The 15178-nt window shown below is 40.7% G+C and overlaps 1 protein-coding gene across 6 annotated transcripts in view; it reads left to right on the top strand.

Annotated features, from left to right (window-relative positions):
• Positions 1 to 15178, top strand: part of SPATS2L (spermatogenesis associated serine rich 2 like) — a 163570-nt gene that overhangs the window by 94458 nt on the left and 53934 nt on the right. For all 6 annotated transcript variants that reach the window (XM_036023123.1, XM_028508527.2, XM_036023124.1 and 3 more), the window contains 3 exons: positions 4793 to 4901; positions 8216 to 8265; positions 11205 to 11451. In XM_036023123.1, coding sequence (XP_035879016.1) covers positions 4793 to 4901; positions 8216 to 8265; positions 11205 to 11451 — 406 coding nt within the window. The remainder of the gene's footprint in view (positions 1 to 4792; positions 4902 to 8215; positions 8266 to 11204; positions 11452 to 15178) is intronic.

Here is a 15178-nt window from a genome sequence, read left to right as displayed (position 1 = left end):
GGCTCATCAGATCAGCTTGGGCTGTGGCAGCGAAGTGAGGGCTGTGTATCTGAAGCCACGCCAAAAACAGCCTCTGCAAAAACAGTCGGCAGGCGTGAATTTTATGACTTCCCCGTAGGCAAACTCCCATTAGTCACGCGTTGATTGATCCATTCCTCCAGGAGCTTCATTTCCAAATGCAAAGGCAGCCTTTCAGTACAGCCCCACTATAGCACTGCCTTTGTTACCCCCTCCTTATGTTTAAAGCTACTTCATAATGAGATCTTACTTAGATTTAAATGTTTAGACCCTTTACCACTGGGGCAGCTTCCTGAATAGTGACATTGAGCGGTTCCTGTATTTTTATGTGCATATATGAGGATTTCACCATCTTTCTCAAAGACATCTTCATAGGGAAATAAATGCAGTGAATATGAATAAAAGGTGGAGAAACAACATTATTCCTTTCACATCGGCTAAATTCAGTGATTAAAGCAGAAGCAGAGCTTGGTCCGGAAATTTGCTAAAATTCAACATTACTGTGGAACATCTAAAATAAGCAGAAACTATTTTTCCCCTTTTCTCTCATTTTTTTTTAAAACTTGATATTCCTGTCTTAGTTAACTCTCTTCCTTTGGGAATTGTATGCAATATTCATGGTTAGATTTGAAGTCAGAATTCAGTTACTAACAGTTTTCTAAGGGTATGTTCAGAGCTGGGATATCTAAAAATGACAAGGATGGATGCTTACCATATCTGACCAAGGCTGTATTTTTTAAGAGGGATAAGCAAGAGCAGTATAAACATCTAAAAAGGAAATGTCTCTGTAAGCCGTAGTTTTTGCCGTTTTTTCTTAACGTGGTACAATATATTACGTTTTGCCAAGGAGAGACTGGAAAAAGAACAGTTAGTTTGTGTGTAAGTGCGGGTCGTTACTGATCATACAACAGTGTATGTGGATTGAAAACTCTTGTCTAATGTAACTACAGTTGACCCGTGAATAATGCAGGGATTTATGGGCATGCTCCCGACCCACGCACAGTCAAAAACTCAAATGTAACTTTTGACTCCCCAAAACTTAACTACTAACAGCCTACTATTGACCAGAAACCAATCACGTAAACAGTTAACACATTTATGTATGTTACATGTATTATGTTCTATAATCTTATAATACAGTAAGCTAGAGAAGAGAAAATGTTAAGAAACTCAAATGGAAGAAAAAATACATTTACATTATTTATGTTGAAAAATCTAAGTATAAGTGACCCTGCCCAGTTCAAACCCATGTTAATGTAATTAATAACTAAATATTATATTACTTGGAAGGTCATGGCTGGTGTGGTACTAGTGATAGTAATTGATTGAGTGTTAGAATTTTCTTTAAAAGAACTACATTGGAAGAGGGTCATGTAATGTTTATACATAACTGCAGTGCACTGTAAACACTAGGCCATCGTACTTGTTGTCAAACCACACTGTTGATGATTTTCCTGGGTTGGAGGCAGGCATTTTTGTAAGAACACAAGATGGGAAGGTGTTTTTCTTCCCATCTTGGCCATCTCTTTTAAAAAGAGAGAGAAATGGGACGATGCTGGTCCAGGGGTGCAAACTTCCAGTTATAAGATTTAACAGGTTCTGGGGGTCTAATGTATAGTATGGTGATTGTAGCTAATAATACTGTATCGTGTACTTGAAAGTTGTTGAGGGTAGATCTGAAATGTTCTCACCGCACACACAAAAAATAGTGATTATTTGTTAGATGCAGATGTTGGCTAATGCTGTGGTGGTAATTGTTTTGCAAAATGTAAGTGTATCAAGTCAACACGTTAACTTACACAGTGATATGTAGATAAATTTCTATATCTGTATATCTGTATCTACATGTGGGGGTGTTTGTGTATGTGGAGAGAGAGGAAGCTATCTTTTTAGCACAATCAATGACTAACAGAGAACAACTTAACGCAAGGATCACTGAGGGGTGCTCACAAGACCTAAATTCTTCGCACAGCCTTGGAGGCCCTACACGCCTTCCTCTCTGACTTCGTCTTGCACCCTCCACCTCCCTCCGTGCTTCCAGCCGCTCTCTCTTCACCTGTGCCTTGCTCCTCATTCATGCTGGTCCCTCCGCCCAAAATCCTTTCCCCTTACCTCCCATTCATCTCTTCTCACTGCAGATCTCGGCATACCTGTATAAAGACATGTCTCCCTGTCATATGATTTTAGAATTCTTATTACAATGTATACGTATATATTTCTGTGATCATTTGGTCAACATGTACGTTTCTCTCTAGTCTAAGGTGGTAGGAAGTTTGATGCCTTGTCACTCGGTAGGCATTCAAAAAGTATTCACTGAATGGAATTTTAAAGAGAAAAGGTGAGAAAGAACTTATATTTGAAGAAGTTACTGTTTTTTAATGTGGAGGTTACAAAAACTAAGAACCATAAAAATGTGAGAATAGGAAAAATTGGAGGAATCTTGAGTCATATATGTACAAATATATAGTTTGTGTTAGAGTCCTCAGTAAAACCCACATAGTAGCATTTGTAAGTGTTATGATTCAAAACCAGCTTTCTGATCTATATTGTCAGAACCTTTACAACTCTTATTCCCATAGCTTGTACTGTTTTCTCATTATGTAACAGGGTGTAACCCAGAGTGGGGCCCCAAATAAGGATTTGGAGTGGGGACACTCAAGCTGTCCAGGAAATATTAGAAAGATATATAGGATGTCCTCACCCCTTCCCCCCCAACACAGGTGTGGGTTGGGGGAAGGGACACATGGAGCAGGAACATGCGGAGCTGTTTTGTACAGCAACAGCTTTGCAGCTAACTTCTGGCATGGTCATTTAACATATCTATAACCTTTAACTGGTTTCATAGATATGTTAAATAGCTGTGGCCAGGCTTTGAGCCAGAGGGATGGAAGGGCTTCCACCCAAGATGTGACTGGGGGGCAGCTCTCCCTGGTTACAGCGCCTGCGTGAGAGCTTGGAGAAGATTAGCTCCATGACATGAGGCCACACCTGCCCAGACTTACAATGGCAGCCCAGTAAAGCTGGAAGAATACAGAAATGCTGGCAGGGGTAACTGATTGTAGGAGGAGTCGGAAATGGGATGCAGAGGAAGGTTGGCATGGGGATTTAAACCCAGGGGCTGCAGTGATAACAAGGGAGAACCACGCAGCTTTGGCCAGGGTGGGGACCCCCGAAGCTTTGGTGAGAGTGAGGGCCAAGTGGCTTTGGGGTGCTCCCTTTTGCCACTTGGCTTAGGAAGCAGGAGAAACTTTTCCTGGGAGATGGGTACAAAGAACTCTTGCCAGTAGGCCATGAGAAGATGACACATGGCTTTGAATTAACTGGAGATCATGACAGCAACACAGCTGATGGTGCCGGGAGCCTGAATCACGGATTTCTACTTCTTTTCCTGAGATACGTTACCCCAGATTAGGGCAGAGGGAGAAGGAAAGACTATGTGCATCTGTGGGTTCACTACTCTAAAGAACTTCAATATTTTAATGAAGACATAAGTCACTACTCTAAGTCTGTATAGCTTTAAATAAATATTTCCTTTCCTTTTCATAAATCTCTGGCATTGAGAGACGTCTTTCCTCTGGCGGCAGGCACAGCAAACCTAGTGGGGGGTCCTTTTGGTAATAGTATATTGTACTCCCTGTTGGCCCTGTTCGGTAACAGTTATAATCTAAAATCCTTATATATAACAGTTCTGTATGGAGAAAGCTACCCATTTCTAACATAATTAAGGAAGAGGCTCTACTGCTTTATTAAATGTTCTAGTCAATCGAGTCACATTACACACATCATACCCATATAATCCATATGCCAGGAATCTGACTATATAAACTACAGGCATCTCTCAAACTCAGCAATGGTCATAAGTCACCATTGATGCAAACATGTTAAAGATTGTGCGGTGCTTTCACGGTCGTCATTATATGATGCCACTTAGCTGTCACCATGCAGCACTCTAGTATTTGTCGGTAGCAGCTGTACTGATCCCCATGATATTTTTACTAAAGTAGAATGAGCATCCTATAGCAATTGCAAGTTCTGTGAGATAAAGATCAATTCATTCTATTAAGCCAGATGAGAGAATATGTGCTAAATTTGACTAATAAATACATATATAGGTCATTAAAAATTGAATGTCAGCCTAGTCTAGTGAAATTCTTAGCTCTCGTGTATGTGCTGACTATATTTTAAATGTTTGGTTTTCAGAAGTGTGTTTGGGAACATTTTCTGTATTATGGTTCAGACTGCCATTTCAAAAATACAATGCCCCACATTTTTATATCTCTATAAACATTAATGGAGTTTCACAGCCTACTTGCGTGAACCTCGAGATGACTGTTTCCACTGTGCAGATAAGAGAAGCTGAAGCATGAGGCTATTTCTGCATGTTTTCCAAAGACGCCCCCCTGAGCCAGTGGGGAAGAGAGCCTGAGACAGAAAACATCTGTGTGCTCACTGAAAACGTGTCTTGTGTGCATCTGGAGTCTTAGGGGAGGGGAAATGGCTGAACCCGAGTTGGCTTTTCACACTTGCTGTTACAGCCCTCACAAGGGGATCTTTGTAAGAAATGTTTACACAAGAAGGTGGGTATCAAGGTGATTACGAGGATGAAGGAGGATGGATTTTTACCGGTCTGAAATGCCTGGAGCATGCCGGATAGCAAGAAGGTAGATTAGTTGTTTTCTCAAAGTCTTTCTAACAGTTATAATCCTATCCAGTGAGAAATTCATGGGTGGAAAATATTTAAAGTGTTGACTTCTCACTTTCTTTTCTTTTACAGATCTATGCAGTTCGGTCAGTTGTTCCCAACAAGAGCAATAATGAAATAGTCCTAGTGCTACAGCAGTTTGACTTTAATGTAGACAAAGCCGTGCAGGCCTTTGTGGATGGTAAGTATACGTGTCCCCCGAAGCTGAAGGTGTTTGAACTAAATATGCCATGCATTTCTCTATGTTTTTTAAAGGTGTTGAATACCAACCAATTCATTACTAATACTTTCTCATTAAAATACGCATCTTTTTAAAAACATATATACATAATAAGAACACAATTTAAAATTTTTTATCATTAAAAACACCATGGATGTTTTCTAAATATTTTCTAAATGATTCTGATTATAATGCTACTAATTCCATTGTCTACCAATCATTCCAATTTGTTGTTAAACATGTGCTTTATTTGAGGGTGTCCTTCTGAACAGAGGGTAATGTACCTCATTCCTAATTGAGAGGACTGGTTTATTCTTAAATCCATACTTTATGATTTTGAGTTTGCTTAATTAATTACAATATCAGTTCATCTTGTCTACTTCTAGAACCTTTATGCTTAAAAAAATTTTTTTTCGGACAGCCCATTGCCAATGAGGCAGAATATCCAGTCTCAGAATGTTTTTATCCTATAAATGTTTCCCTCACTGCTTTAGATTTCCTGTAAACTATGAGGTAATGCTCTTCTCCTAATAAAATTAAGTTTTATTTATGACCAAAGATCTCACGTCTGTCCTTGGTTATCATGTCTTTTGTCCTGGTATTAGTTTCTATTTTGTAAACATGGACTAGCTGAACATAATCTGACAAATAAGGTCAGGGAAGACTTATCAGCACATTTCTCAGTCATGTCCTATTCACACTTGTTAAGGACACTTTGACTGACTTATTTTCCTAGGAGGAGAATAATCTTCCCAAGTCTCCACCAGTGTAATTGCATTTTCGGCAAGGTCTTGAAACCAGGAAGCATGCTCACATTCTGAGGTCTACAGTCAAGGTTTAGGGTCCTAATTGAATTGAAAAATGATTATCATTTAAAACAGACCTGCAAGCAGACCCACAGTGCACAGCCTTTCTGCTTTCCCCTGATTCATGGAGAAGCAAATACAGAATCTTCAGTCACTAAAGAACAAATAGTAGAGAGTGCAATATTAATCTGACTTTGCAGCATTCAGTGCGATTTGTCTAAAGAAAGGAATTTGGAGCTATGCACATCCTGGCTAGATAAACTCTTTTCGGGTTTCACTTGCCAGTATCACTCGCATGGAAAAAGAGCTGTAGGAAAGGGAAAAGGTTAGTATTCCCATCCCTCCCCACCCTCACTTGGATTCAGGCCCTCTGAATGAACGTTTTTATTACAAAGTGATTCTGATGAAATGCACAGGTGCTCAGCGGATACACTGTCATCATATCCGTTTGTATTTAAATAGAGCACCTTGCTTGTCCTTCTCGAAATGTTCACCTTGTTGTCAGTGTTGAGGCCTAATTTAAAAAAAAAAGAACTCATTGATCTCTGAGAAACCTCTTGTCATTTTGGTTAGGACCAATCAGACAACTTGTTTAAAAACCACTGAGAATCAAAAATATTTGTTGGGAATCATGTGGCATATTGAAAGCATTATTTCTTTCCTTTTTTTTTAAAGATTTATTTATTTATTTTTTAGAGACGGAAGGGAGGGAGAAAGAGAGAGAGAGAAACATTAATGTGTGGTTGCTGGGGGCCGTGGCCTGCAACCCAGGCATGTACCCTGACTGGGAATCGAACCTGCGATACTTTGGTTCGCAGCCCGCGCTCAATCCACTGAGCTACGCCAGCCAGGGCGAAAGCATTATTTCTGAGCGGCCTAAAAAGCTCCAAGCAGTTTCAGTATAATTAAAATTTAACAATAACAGTTTCAAAATTCTCTGTAAACATGGTTATTCTTTCTTCAGAATGACCCTCTAAAAGCTCAATTTTAAAAATTACAATAGAATTTATGTCAAAATATGAAAACCAGAAGAATAATTGAATATTGCAGTTGAAAGCAGGAAGCAACTCAGTCTCCTTCCTCTGATTAAAAAGGACAGTATTTTAACACTTTCATACATCTAAATTTTATTTAGGAGACTGAAGTTTAGCTATAAGGACTATCCTAGTGATTATTAGCTTCCGGCATGACTTACCAAGAAACCTAATGAGAGTGACTTCCTAAAGTTCTTCCACAGGAAAATACTGTTGTGAAGCATTAAGTCTCTGGGAAAATTACAGAAAGATCAGCCCAGTTAATAAAAAGTCTGAATTAGAGCTTACTTTTAAGTACAGTCTTATTATTTCTAGTACATATAACTCAAAAAGCCTAAGAGGAGCATCGAATTGGAAACTTTGAGTAGATAGGAAAAATTAGCTTGTCTAAATTGTGGTCAAAGCAGTATGGCCTCTGCTTATCCAACAGTAGACAGTAGGCTCAATATGGAGACCCTACCAAGTTGAAATTTGTTATAAAGACCAGGCTGAAGTTTATCTTTGTTGGGCCAACACACTGTTGTATACTGACAGTAGAGCACTGTTAGTATAATAAGATTGTATAAGAATGCTTCTATGTTTGTATATATATAAATATATTTTAAAAGACTATATTTAAAAACTACTCCTTTAGAAGTACCTGTTTACCTGATGTATTCATTACCAATAAGTTATTGTTGAAATTACCCCCAGCACAGCTGGAGTGAGTGAAAGAACCTTGTTAGAGGAGGCGGAAACATTCGCTGTAGCTGACCGATGGTAACACGCTTCTCTGAAAAGGTTGTGCACGGTTATCAGGTTAGGCTTTTCCTCTGAGTCAGTGTAGTTCCACGGTTGGGAGTGAGTGGCATTGACAGATCCTGGGACTCAGTTGTCATTTGATGAACTCCTTTTGTTTCAAAGCAAATGCCTTGAAAAGACTGCATCCCTTCCCCATCCACAGTGATGAGGGCAGAACTAACATCAGATCATCTGTTCTCCTTATAATGAGTGGAGGCAGAAAGAAGAGAAGGAAAGACCAATAAAAAAAGCTATGATTCATATGCAAAACATACTCAAAATCCCATGTTTGGTCGAGAAGATTATAGGTATTTTGACTCATATATCAAACAGAACAATTTTAATTCTATTTATGGCAATGAAGCTATCAGAAAATTCTCAAGATATATTTCATTTTCTCTAAGACAACATAATGATAAAAAAAGTAAGCTTCATGTAGTAGGGCTTAATATTTTGATAAAACCAAGATCATGCAGTGAATTAAATGAAAATCTGGAAATAAAACACGAGACTGGCATTTTTATTAAGGTAGGATGTATAAAAACAAATGAAAACGCCAAGAAAAAAATTGCTACCAAGATGGAAAGGCTGAGATGAATTCTGTGTGGGGTTTTACTGTGTGAACACACGTTAAAGATCCTTTGTCTCTGTCCAGGCAGTGCGATTCAAGTTCTGAAAGAATGGAATATGACAGGGAAAAAGAAGGTAAGATTCACATGGATTGTAAATGAGTAACGTCTTCAATCAAAACTTTTATGGTGGTTATCATTTTCACAAAGCTGCCAATTTTATGCTTCTCTCAAATATGTTAGTAGATACACCCAGAAAGCTTCCAAATTCATGGCTCTCCAATTACCAGCCACCCTCCCTACTAATGCCATTGTTTTTCTCTCCAGTGTTTTTAACCACCAGGTGTGCATTAGAAGTCCCCGAGTTCTTCTTTTTAAGTATTAAGGGGAGCCTCGCCTGAGAATTCAAAGGATTCAAGACATTAACTTGCCTGAACATATCCTGTAGCACAAAGGGAAAAATTAGGGAGTGTTTTAAAGATACTTGAAAAGTTCTAAATAGATTTTCGCATGTTTTTCCAACTGAAAGAATCTGTCCAAAGCTTTGCTGAGATACCTGTCTTGCTGAGTTCTAAGCTAGATTTTTTTAAATAAAAGAAGAGAAAAAGAAAATACTTTCAAATCATAGTAAGGGATCTATTTTTCCTTCTTGAGAACCCTGGCAGACTCCTTGAAAACAGAGGGAAGATGTTCATCTGCCCCTTTCAGATTGTTTTGCTTTCTTGTCTAGTCACCAAGAGTGACTTCAGGACACAGGTGAGGTGTGCGTGTGCGCACAGTGGCCCTCTGTGTCCAGCACACGCCTTCCTGACTTGCGAACGTGCTCAGTAGCCCCTGTAAGGCGCAGCTCCCTCCTTGTTCTCCTCCTGGAACCTGCTGCATGCCTTTCATAAAAAGTCTGCCCTTTTCAAAGTCACCTCCAGGCCCCTTGCAACTGTTTGCCGGCAGGGCTTGCGCTCTGGGTATCCCAGGATATGAGACTCCAGCCTACCCTTCTCCGAGAGGGAAGATCACAGGCCTGCCAAACAGGTTTTAAACAAAACACACAAGCATTGTTATTATTATTGTACTTTCATAAAATGCCGAGATCACTGGAATTGTTCTTTCCCCCTTTTTCTCTCTCTAGTTGCATGTAGAATAGGAAGAATTATGAGATTTTTTTTTCTAGTCTTTGTGTGCCACCATCTTTGACAATCTCTGCTTATCTTTAATCATAGCTTCCCAGGCTTTTGTGTGAGACGAAGATGATTCACATACGATTGAAAGGCAGTATTTACACTCACATGGAAAAATTTCTCTGATGTGAGAAAAGGAGCAGACAGCAGCTGCAGACCCAACTCTTTACTGAGTCTCCCTCTTAGGGGTTCAGCGGGAAAGTGGTCTCCCCAGCCCAGCAGACGTGGGGCTTGTGTGGGAACAGGGGCCGCTGGGCTTTCTCGCCGCTGCCCAGGGAGTAAGTGTCCTTCTCTCGCTTCTCTGGAGGAGCACTTACTCAGGGTCATGGTCAGGGCTTCAAAGGGAAAGGAAGGGAGGAGAATTCATAAGAGAAAGCTTTTTCTTTTTATTTCTTTTCCAAACGTGTTGAAGAACAAAGCCAGGCTGACGTTCAGCCCCGACCCACTGATGCAGCCCTCGGACAGGGACAGGGTGCATCCTGATGGCCCAGCGTCTGTTCTGATTGGCTGAGGCCTGTACCGTCCTGGACATTAAGAACACAGGATATCTCCTGGGTACAAAATCGAAGTCAATAAAGCAGGCATCATAATTTGGAACAACACCTTAATTTCCTCTGAATTGTTATGTGTATTGACCATTATGACATTTCAGGGAAGAAACAGTAAAATTCTATCATATTGTAATAACTCAAGTCTAAAAAAATTTAGTTGTCTGAAATGCAGAGCAGTGGAGTCTTGTAATGCTGCTCAGCTGGCAGCCAAGAGGTCCCTGGGTCCTGCTGCACAGTCCAAACCTAGTGGGCCCAGGTCATTTTGGCAGATTTTGTAGCAGTTATCTGCTCCAGCATAAATATTCATGGTGGGGATTCTGGGTCCTGTGCCTAGGCTCTGCTGGTTGTTTGGTGCCTGTTTCATAGACCCAATGTGGACTATGGGGAATCTGCCTTTCACATGCTCATTTCTCAAGGAGTTGCCTGCCTTTTTTCTGCCAATCCTTCCCTCCATCTCCCCTTCTCCACAGAGAACCATAACCTTGGGGTCCTCCTTGTCTCCCCCACCCTCATCTCCTCTTCACCAAACGAGAGCAGTTCTCCAGGGCCACAGTGGCTGAATTCCGGTTCTTGCAGGGCACGATCGCAGGACTTCACTGTGTTGCCACTCGTGTGGTGCCTCAATGTGCTCAAGTAATATGTCAGGATTGCAGCCATTCCCTGCTATTTTTTCCTTTTAGAGGAACCTTTTTGTTTACTATATTTTTGAAGGACAAGTTTATATACCTTATTGTAAGAAAGGGAATATTTACTTACATCAAATTGGGTGGTTAATAGAGATGTGAGTTCTGTACTATCAGTTACGCCCCTTTGACCTAGCGTGTTGTTCAGTGGCATAATGTCCTTGTGAATCTTCGTTTGGGGGAGGTGGCTAACAGGGGAGAAGGGGAAGGGGCAAATTTACGCAAATGGAGGACTCCTGGGCATGGACAATGGTAGGGAGGGATTGACTGTGGGAGTGGGGGTGCTGGGTAGGGGAGCAATGGAAGAAAAGGTGGGACAACTGTAACTGAACAATTAAAAAAAGAAAGATATTTGATAGTATCTCAAATAAAATATGGTAAAAGAAAAAGATGTAGGTGTTTCATTCATTCTATTAGAAGAGCCAGGAAATTATTTATATTTAGTAAATAATAACACAAGAATAAAATCTGTGTTTTGCATACTCATGACTATAAACTTACTTTTGCCACACCCTATTTTTTATATAACATCTATTATATATATATTCACACATTTATATACATGACATCTTATATAAAACGTCTTATTTTGGTCTCTCGGGTTCATCTTATATTTCAAGGGTCTGAGCTAAGTAATATTATCTTCTCATTTGTCTCTCATGCTAGAACAATAAAAGGAAAAGAAGCAAGTCCAAGCAGCATCCAGGCAACAAAGATGCTAAAGACAAGGCGGAGAGGCCCGAAGCAGGGCCCCTGCAGCCACCGCCGCCACAGATACAGAATGGCCATGTCAATGGCTTCGAGAAGGACAGCTCGTCCACTGACTCTGCCAGCGAAAAACCAGGCCTTATCCCTCGTGAGAAAGCGATCTCAACACTCGAGGAACCTTCAAAGGCTCTCCGTGGGGTCACAGGTCAGTAACTGTTCAGTGTAGCTGCTTAGGGAGGCACAGAAGAAAAGGATGCAAAGAGAACCTCTCGGCTCAGTCACTGCTGGGGTTGACCCCGTTGGAAGGGAAGGGCTGTTCTTCAGTGCACAGGGATTCGAACAGTCTTCCTGCACGATGGTGGGGAAGGGAGGGAGGCACCAGGGTTGAGGATGAATGCTCAGTCTAGCCCTGCACTAAGTCAAAGGATTGGTTTTTTTTCTTAAAAACACGGTTGTAGTCTGTATTAGAATCATTAGGAGAATAGAAATCCCAAGTTTAAAGAAATTTCCTTTCTAGACACCTTTGCTAGGATAAGAGAAGGGTAATTGGTGACAAAAGGAAATGTTATTAAAAGGTGGTATTTTATATTATGTGACAGAACATAATCTACCAGGGTGTTAGAATCTGGAATGTTAATTCTTTGGGCTACAGCCATATATTAATGAATCTACAAAGGCTGAATTTTTGAAACAGTTCTTTTCTCTTTTTTTAAGATTTTATATATTTATTTTTAGAGAGGGGGAAGTGAGGGAGAGGAGAGAAACATCAGTGTGTGCTTGCCTCTCGAGCACCCCCCCGGGGACCCAGCCTGCAGCCCAGGCCTGTGCCCTGACTGGGACAGAGGTTCCACTCTGTCCACTGAGCCACACCAGCCAGGGCTACAAAGGCTAATCCTTAATCAACTCTATGACTTTGGGTGCATCATTTCATCTCTACTGTCTCATTTCCTTTCTGTGAAATAAGGAAACTGTACTAGAATGTACTAGATCAGTGGTCTGCAATACTATCTGACCCAAAGCTCGATTTTTACAATAAATCTAAAATAAAATTCATAGATAATATAATCTACCTAGCAACAGAATTCCAATAAAGAAATGTAAGAAATCTGAAACAACTAATATATAGAAGGCTTAATAAAATGGCCAAACATGCAACCCACTTATTATGAATCACTTTACACTTAAAAGAAGTAAGCCATGCTGGATATTGTGGGAACTGTTTCTTTATACTTGACATGTGGATTAAGAGTTAAATAACTATATTTGTATGTAGACATGGAAATGAGTGAAACTGCTATGAAAGCAGAGTGACCCAGGGGTGCTGGTTGTAAACTCAAATACTGAGATGGCTGGTGTGGTTGGCCATGTGACTTTCTAAATGGTGAAATACTCTTGGTAAAGTTCTGAACACCGTAAAGTACAATTTTTTTCTTAATTTACACAGCAGCTGAATCCTGGAAATCCAAGTAAATCCTAGAAAACCATAGGAAAACCCCCAAAATACCTTGGGTTTGTGTATAAAGTGTCCGGAAGGACATGAGAAAGGGCAGGACACTGGGCAGTTCTTTGTTGTGTGGGATTCCTGTGGTTGCAAGTCATCCAGGAGCCTCCCCTCCCCTCCCACCCACAGCACTCAGATAAATTTTTAAAATGCCCCATCAGTTTTTCAAAATGCTTCCAAAGAGATGGTAGATCCCTCCATGAGAACCACTACATAAAATCCTGACTTGATTGAATCAGTGACTTTTTAATCTCTTCTTGTGTACAAAGAAGTGTGCTAGAAGCCACAGTAGATTTAGAGAAGGATTTGCTGTGGTCGGGACCCTGAGGGAATCACATTCTGACCTCCAAGAGGAGGTGGTGCGTACTCTGTGAGTTTATGGTTTGGGGAAGAGAAGCGCCACATCCGACTGGCTGATGCAGGGAGGTGTCAGGGAGCAGTCGGTACTGAAGGACCAAAAGACTTGAGGCGGTAGAGAGGACGTGGAGCTAGAAAACAGTAGGGAGAATTTGACCCAACACCTACCTGCTATATATATGAGGCAGTGCTATCCTCTGATAAACCAAAGACGAATAAGACAGGGGCCCTGCCTAGGCAGAGTTCAGTCCGGCAGAAGAGACAGGTGCAAAATATAAAATCACATGGCGACGTGCACCGCACCCGAGATGCAGTGAGGCAGCACTGAATAACTGACACACTGTAAAACACGCTAGTAAGTTTGCAGATGGATCGAGAAGCACTAATTTTCTTCCATAAACACATTACCTAACAACTCTGTTAGCAGTGCTGTAATTCAGGTTATCCTCACCTCACAATGAGTTCTTAAAACCAAACAAGCAAACAACAGAACTAACCTATTTCCATTTAGAATCTGGATTTTCCAGGAACTTTTTAAATTCAGTTTTCACGATGCCTACTATTTTGAGAATGTTTTGATTTATACTTGGGACAGGAGAAAGAAATTAAATAATCAAGTGGCAGATTCCCAACTTTGCTTGTTATTGCTTTCACATGAATTACTTTGGAAATCTAATTACTCAAGTTGCTGTTTTGATATCAATCATAAACTAAAAGCCTAGCACGTATATTTGTTCATTTGCTGATAATTTATACCTTCTCCCTGAAACAATTTCGGTAACTCTATCAAGTCTATGACTATAAAGCAAATGCAATATTGAAGAGCTTGACTTCACAGGGGTAGCTGCCCTGAAACCTAAGTCCCAGCCATCCGGAGGACTCTCTGTCAAGGGGGCTCTTACCAACCCTACCCTGAAGCTTCCTGGGAAGAATTCTTTCGTGCACAAAGAACCACCCCAAAACCCCTCCAATTCTGTGAGTTTGGCGTGAAATCATTGGGGCGTGTCACCACTATATTTTAATGTTATTGGTTCATTACAGATCTAGGCTTCATGTAAATTTTTCTGTTAAAGAATAAGTGATGGTAATGGAAGGTTATTAGATGTTTTTGCAAAAGGAAGGGGCTCCTGGTTGACCAGGAACTTCATTAGCAACCCATTTATTAAGATCATGCATTTTAAAATGAGTTTGCAATCAGTTAGGTTTTTCTTTTCCAGAATGATGGAGGTTATCAGGAAGTTGATGCCAAAACTGTCAGATGACTTTAAAATGCTCGCTCAACCTGTTGGCAATCCCAAGATCGCTAACTGATAGTCCACACGTGGGTGTTAGGTCTTGGACATCCTGTGCCCCCATTTCCTGTAGGCCACCAGAACCAGAAAGGATGGGAGTGATCCTTTAATCCCATCCCCTCATTTTATAGCTCGGGAAACTGAGGACCCCCCGGCCCCAAGTTAAGGAGCTGAGAAGCTAACACACGCCCCTGGGATAACACTCTTTACTTTGCAAAAGCCCGTGTATTTTTACACATGCATTAGACAGTTATTGCCAAAGCTATGGGCTTCCTAACTCATAAATAATGTGTAATTGAAAAATCATATTGTGCGTTCACCACCCCAAGTCCAGCCTCCTTTCATCACCATTTATACCGCCCTCACCCTCTTCTACCTCCTGTCACTCCCTGTCCCTCTCGTAATCTCCATGCTCTCTTCTGTGTCTGAGGTTATTTTTTTTTAGCTTAATCCCTTTACTTTTTGCACCCAGCACACCCCAGTCTCCCATCCCCCTGACAGCTGTCAGTCTGTTCTCTGTATCTATGATTCTGTTTCTATTTTGTTAGTTTATTTTGCTCATTAGATTCCACGTATCAGTGGTACTTGTCTTTCTCTGACTGGCTTGTTTCGCTTAGCATAATAGTCTCCAGATCCATCCATGCTTCGAGCAGTGAATGGTGATGGAGGGGACTTGACATGGGGTGGTGAACACACACTACAATATACGGAGGAAGTACGGAGGAATTATAGAAATGTATACCTGAAATCTATGTAATTTTATTAACCAGTGTCACCTCAAT

The sequence above is a fragment of the Phyllostomus discolor genome, chromosome 4, assembly GCF_004126475.2.
Source record: "Phyllostomus discolor isolate MPI-MPIP mPhyDis1 chromosome 4, mPhyDis1.pri.v3, whole genome shotgun sequence".
Taxonomy (NCBI): Eukaryota; Metazoa; Chordata; class Mammalia; order Chiroptera; family Phyllostomidae; genus Phyllostomus; species Phyllostomus discolor.
The sequence above is the reverse complement of the archived record's forward strand: the minus strand, read 5'-3'. Positions and strand labels throughout refer to the sequence as shown.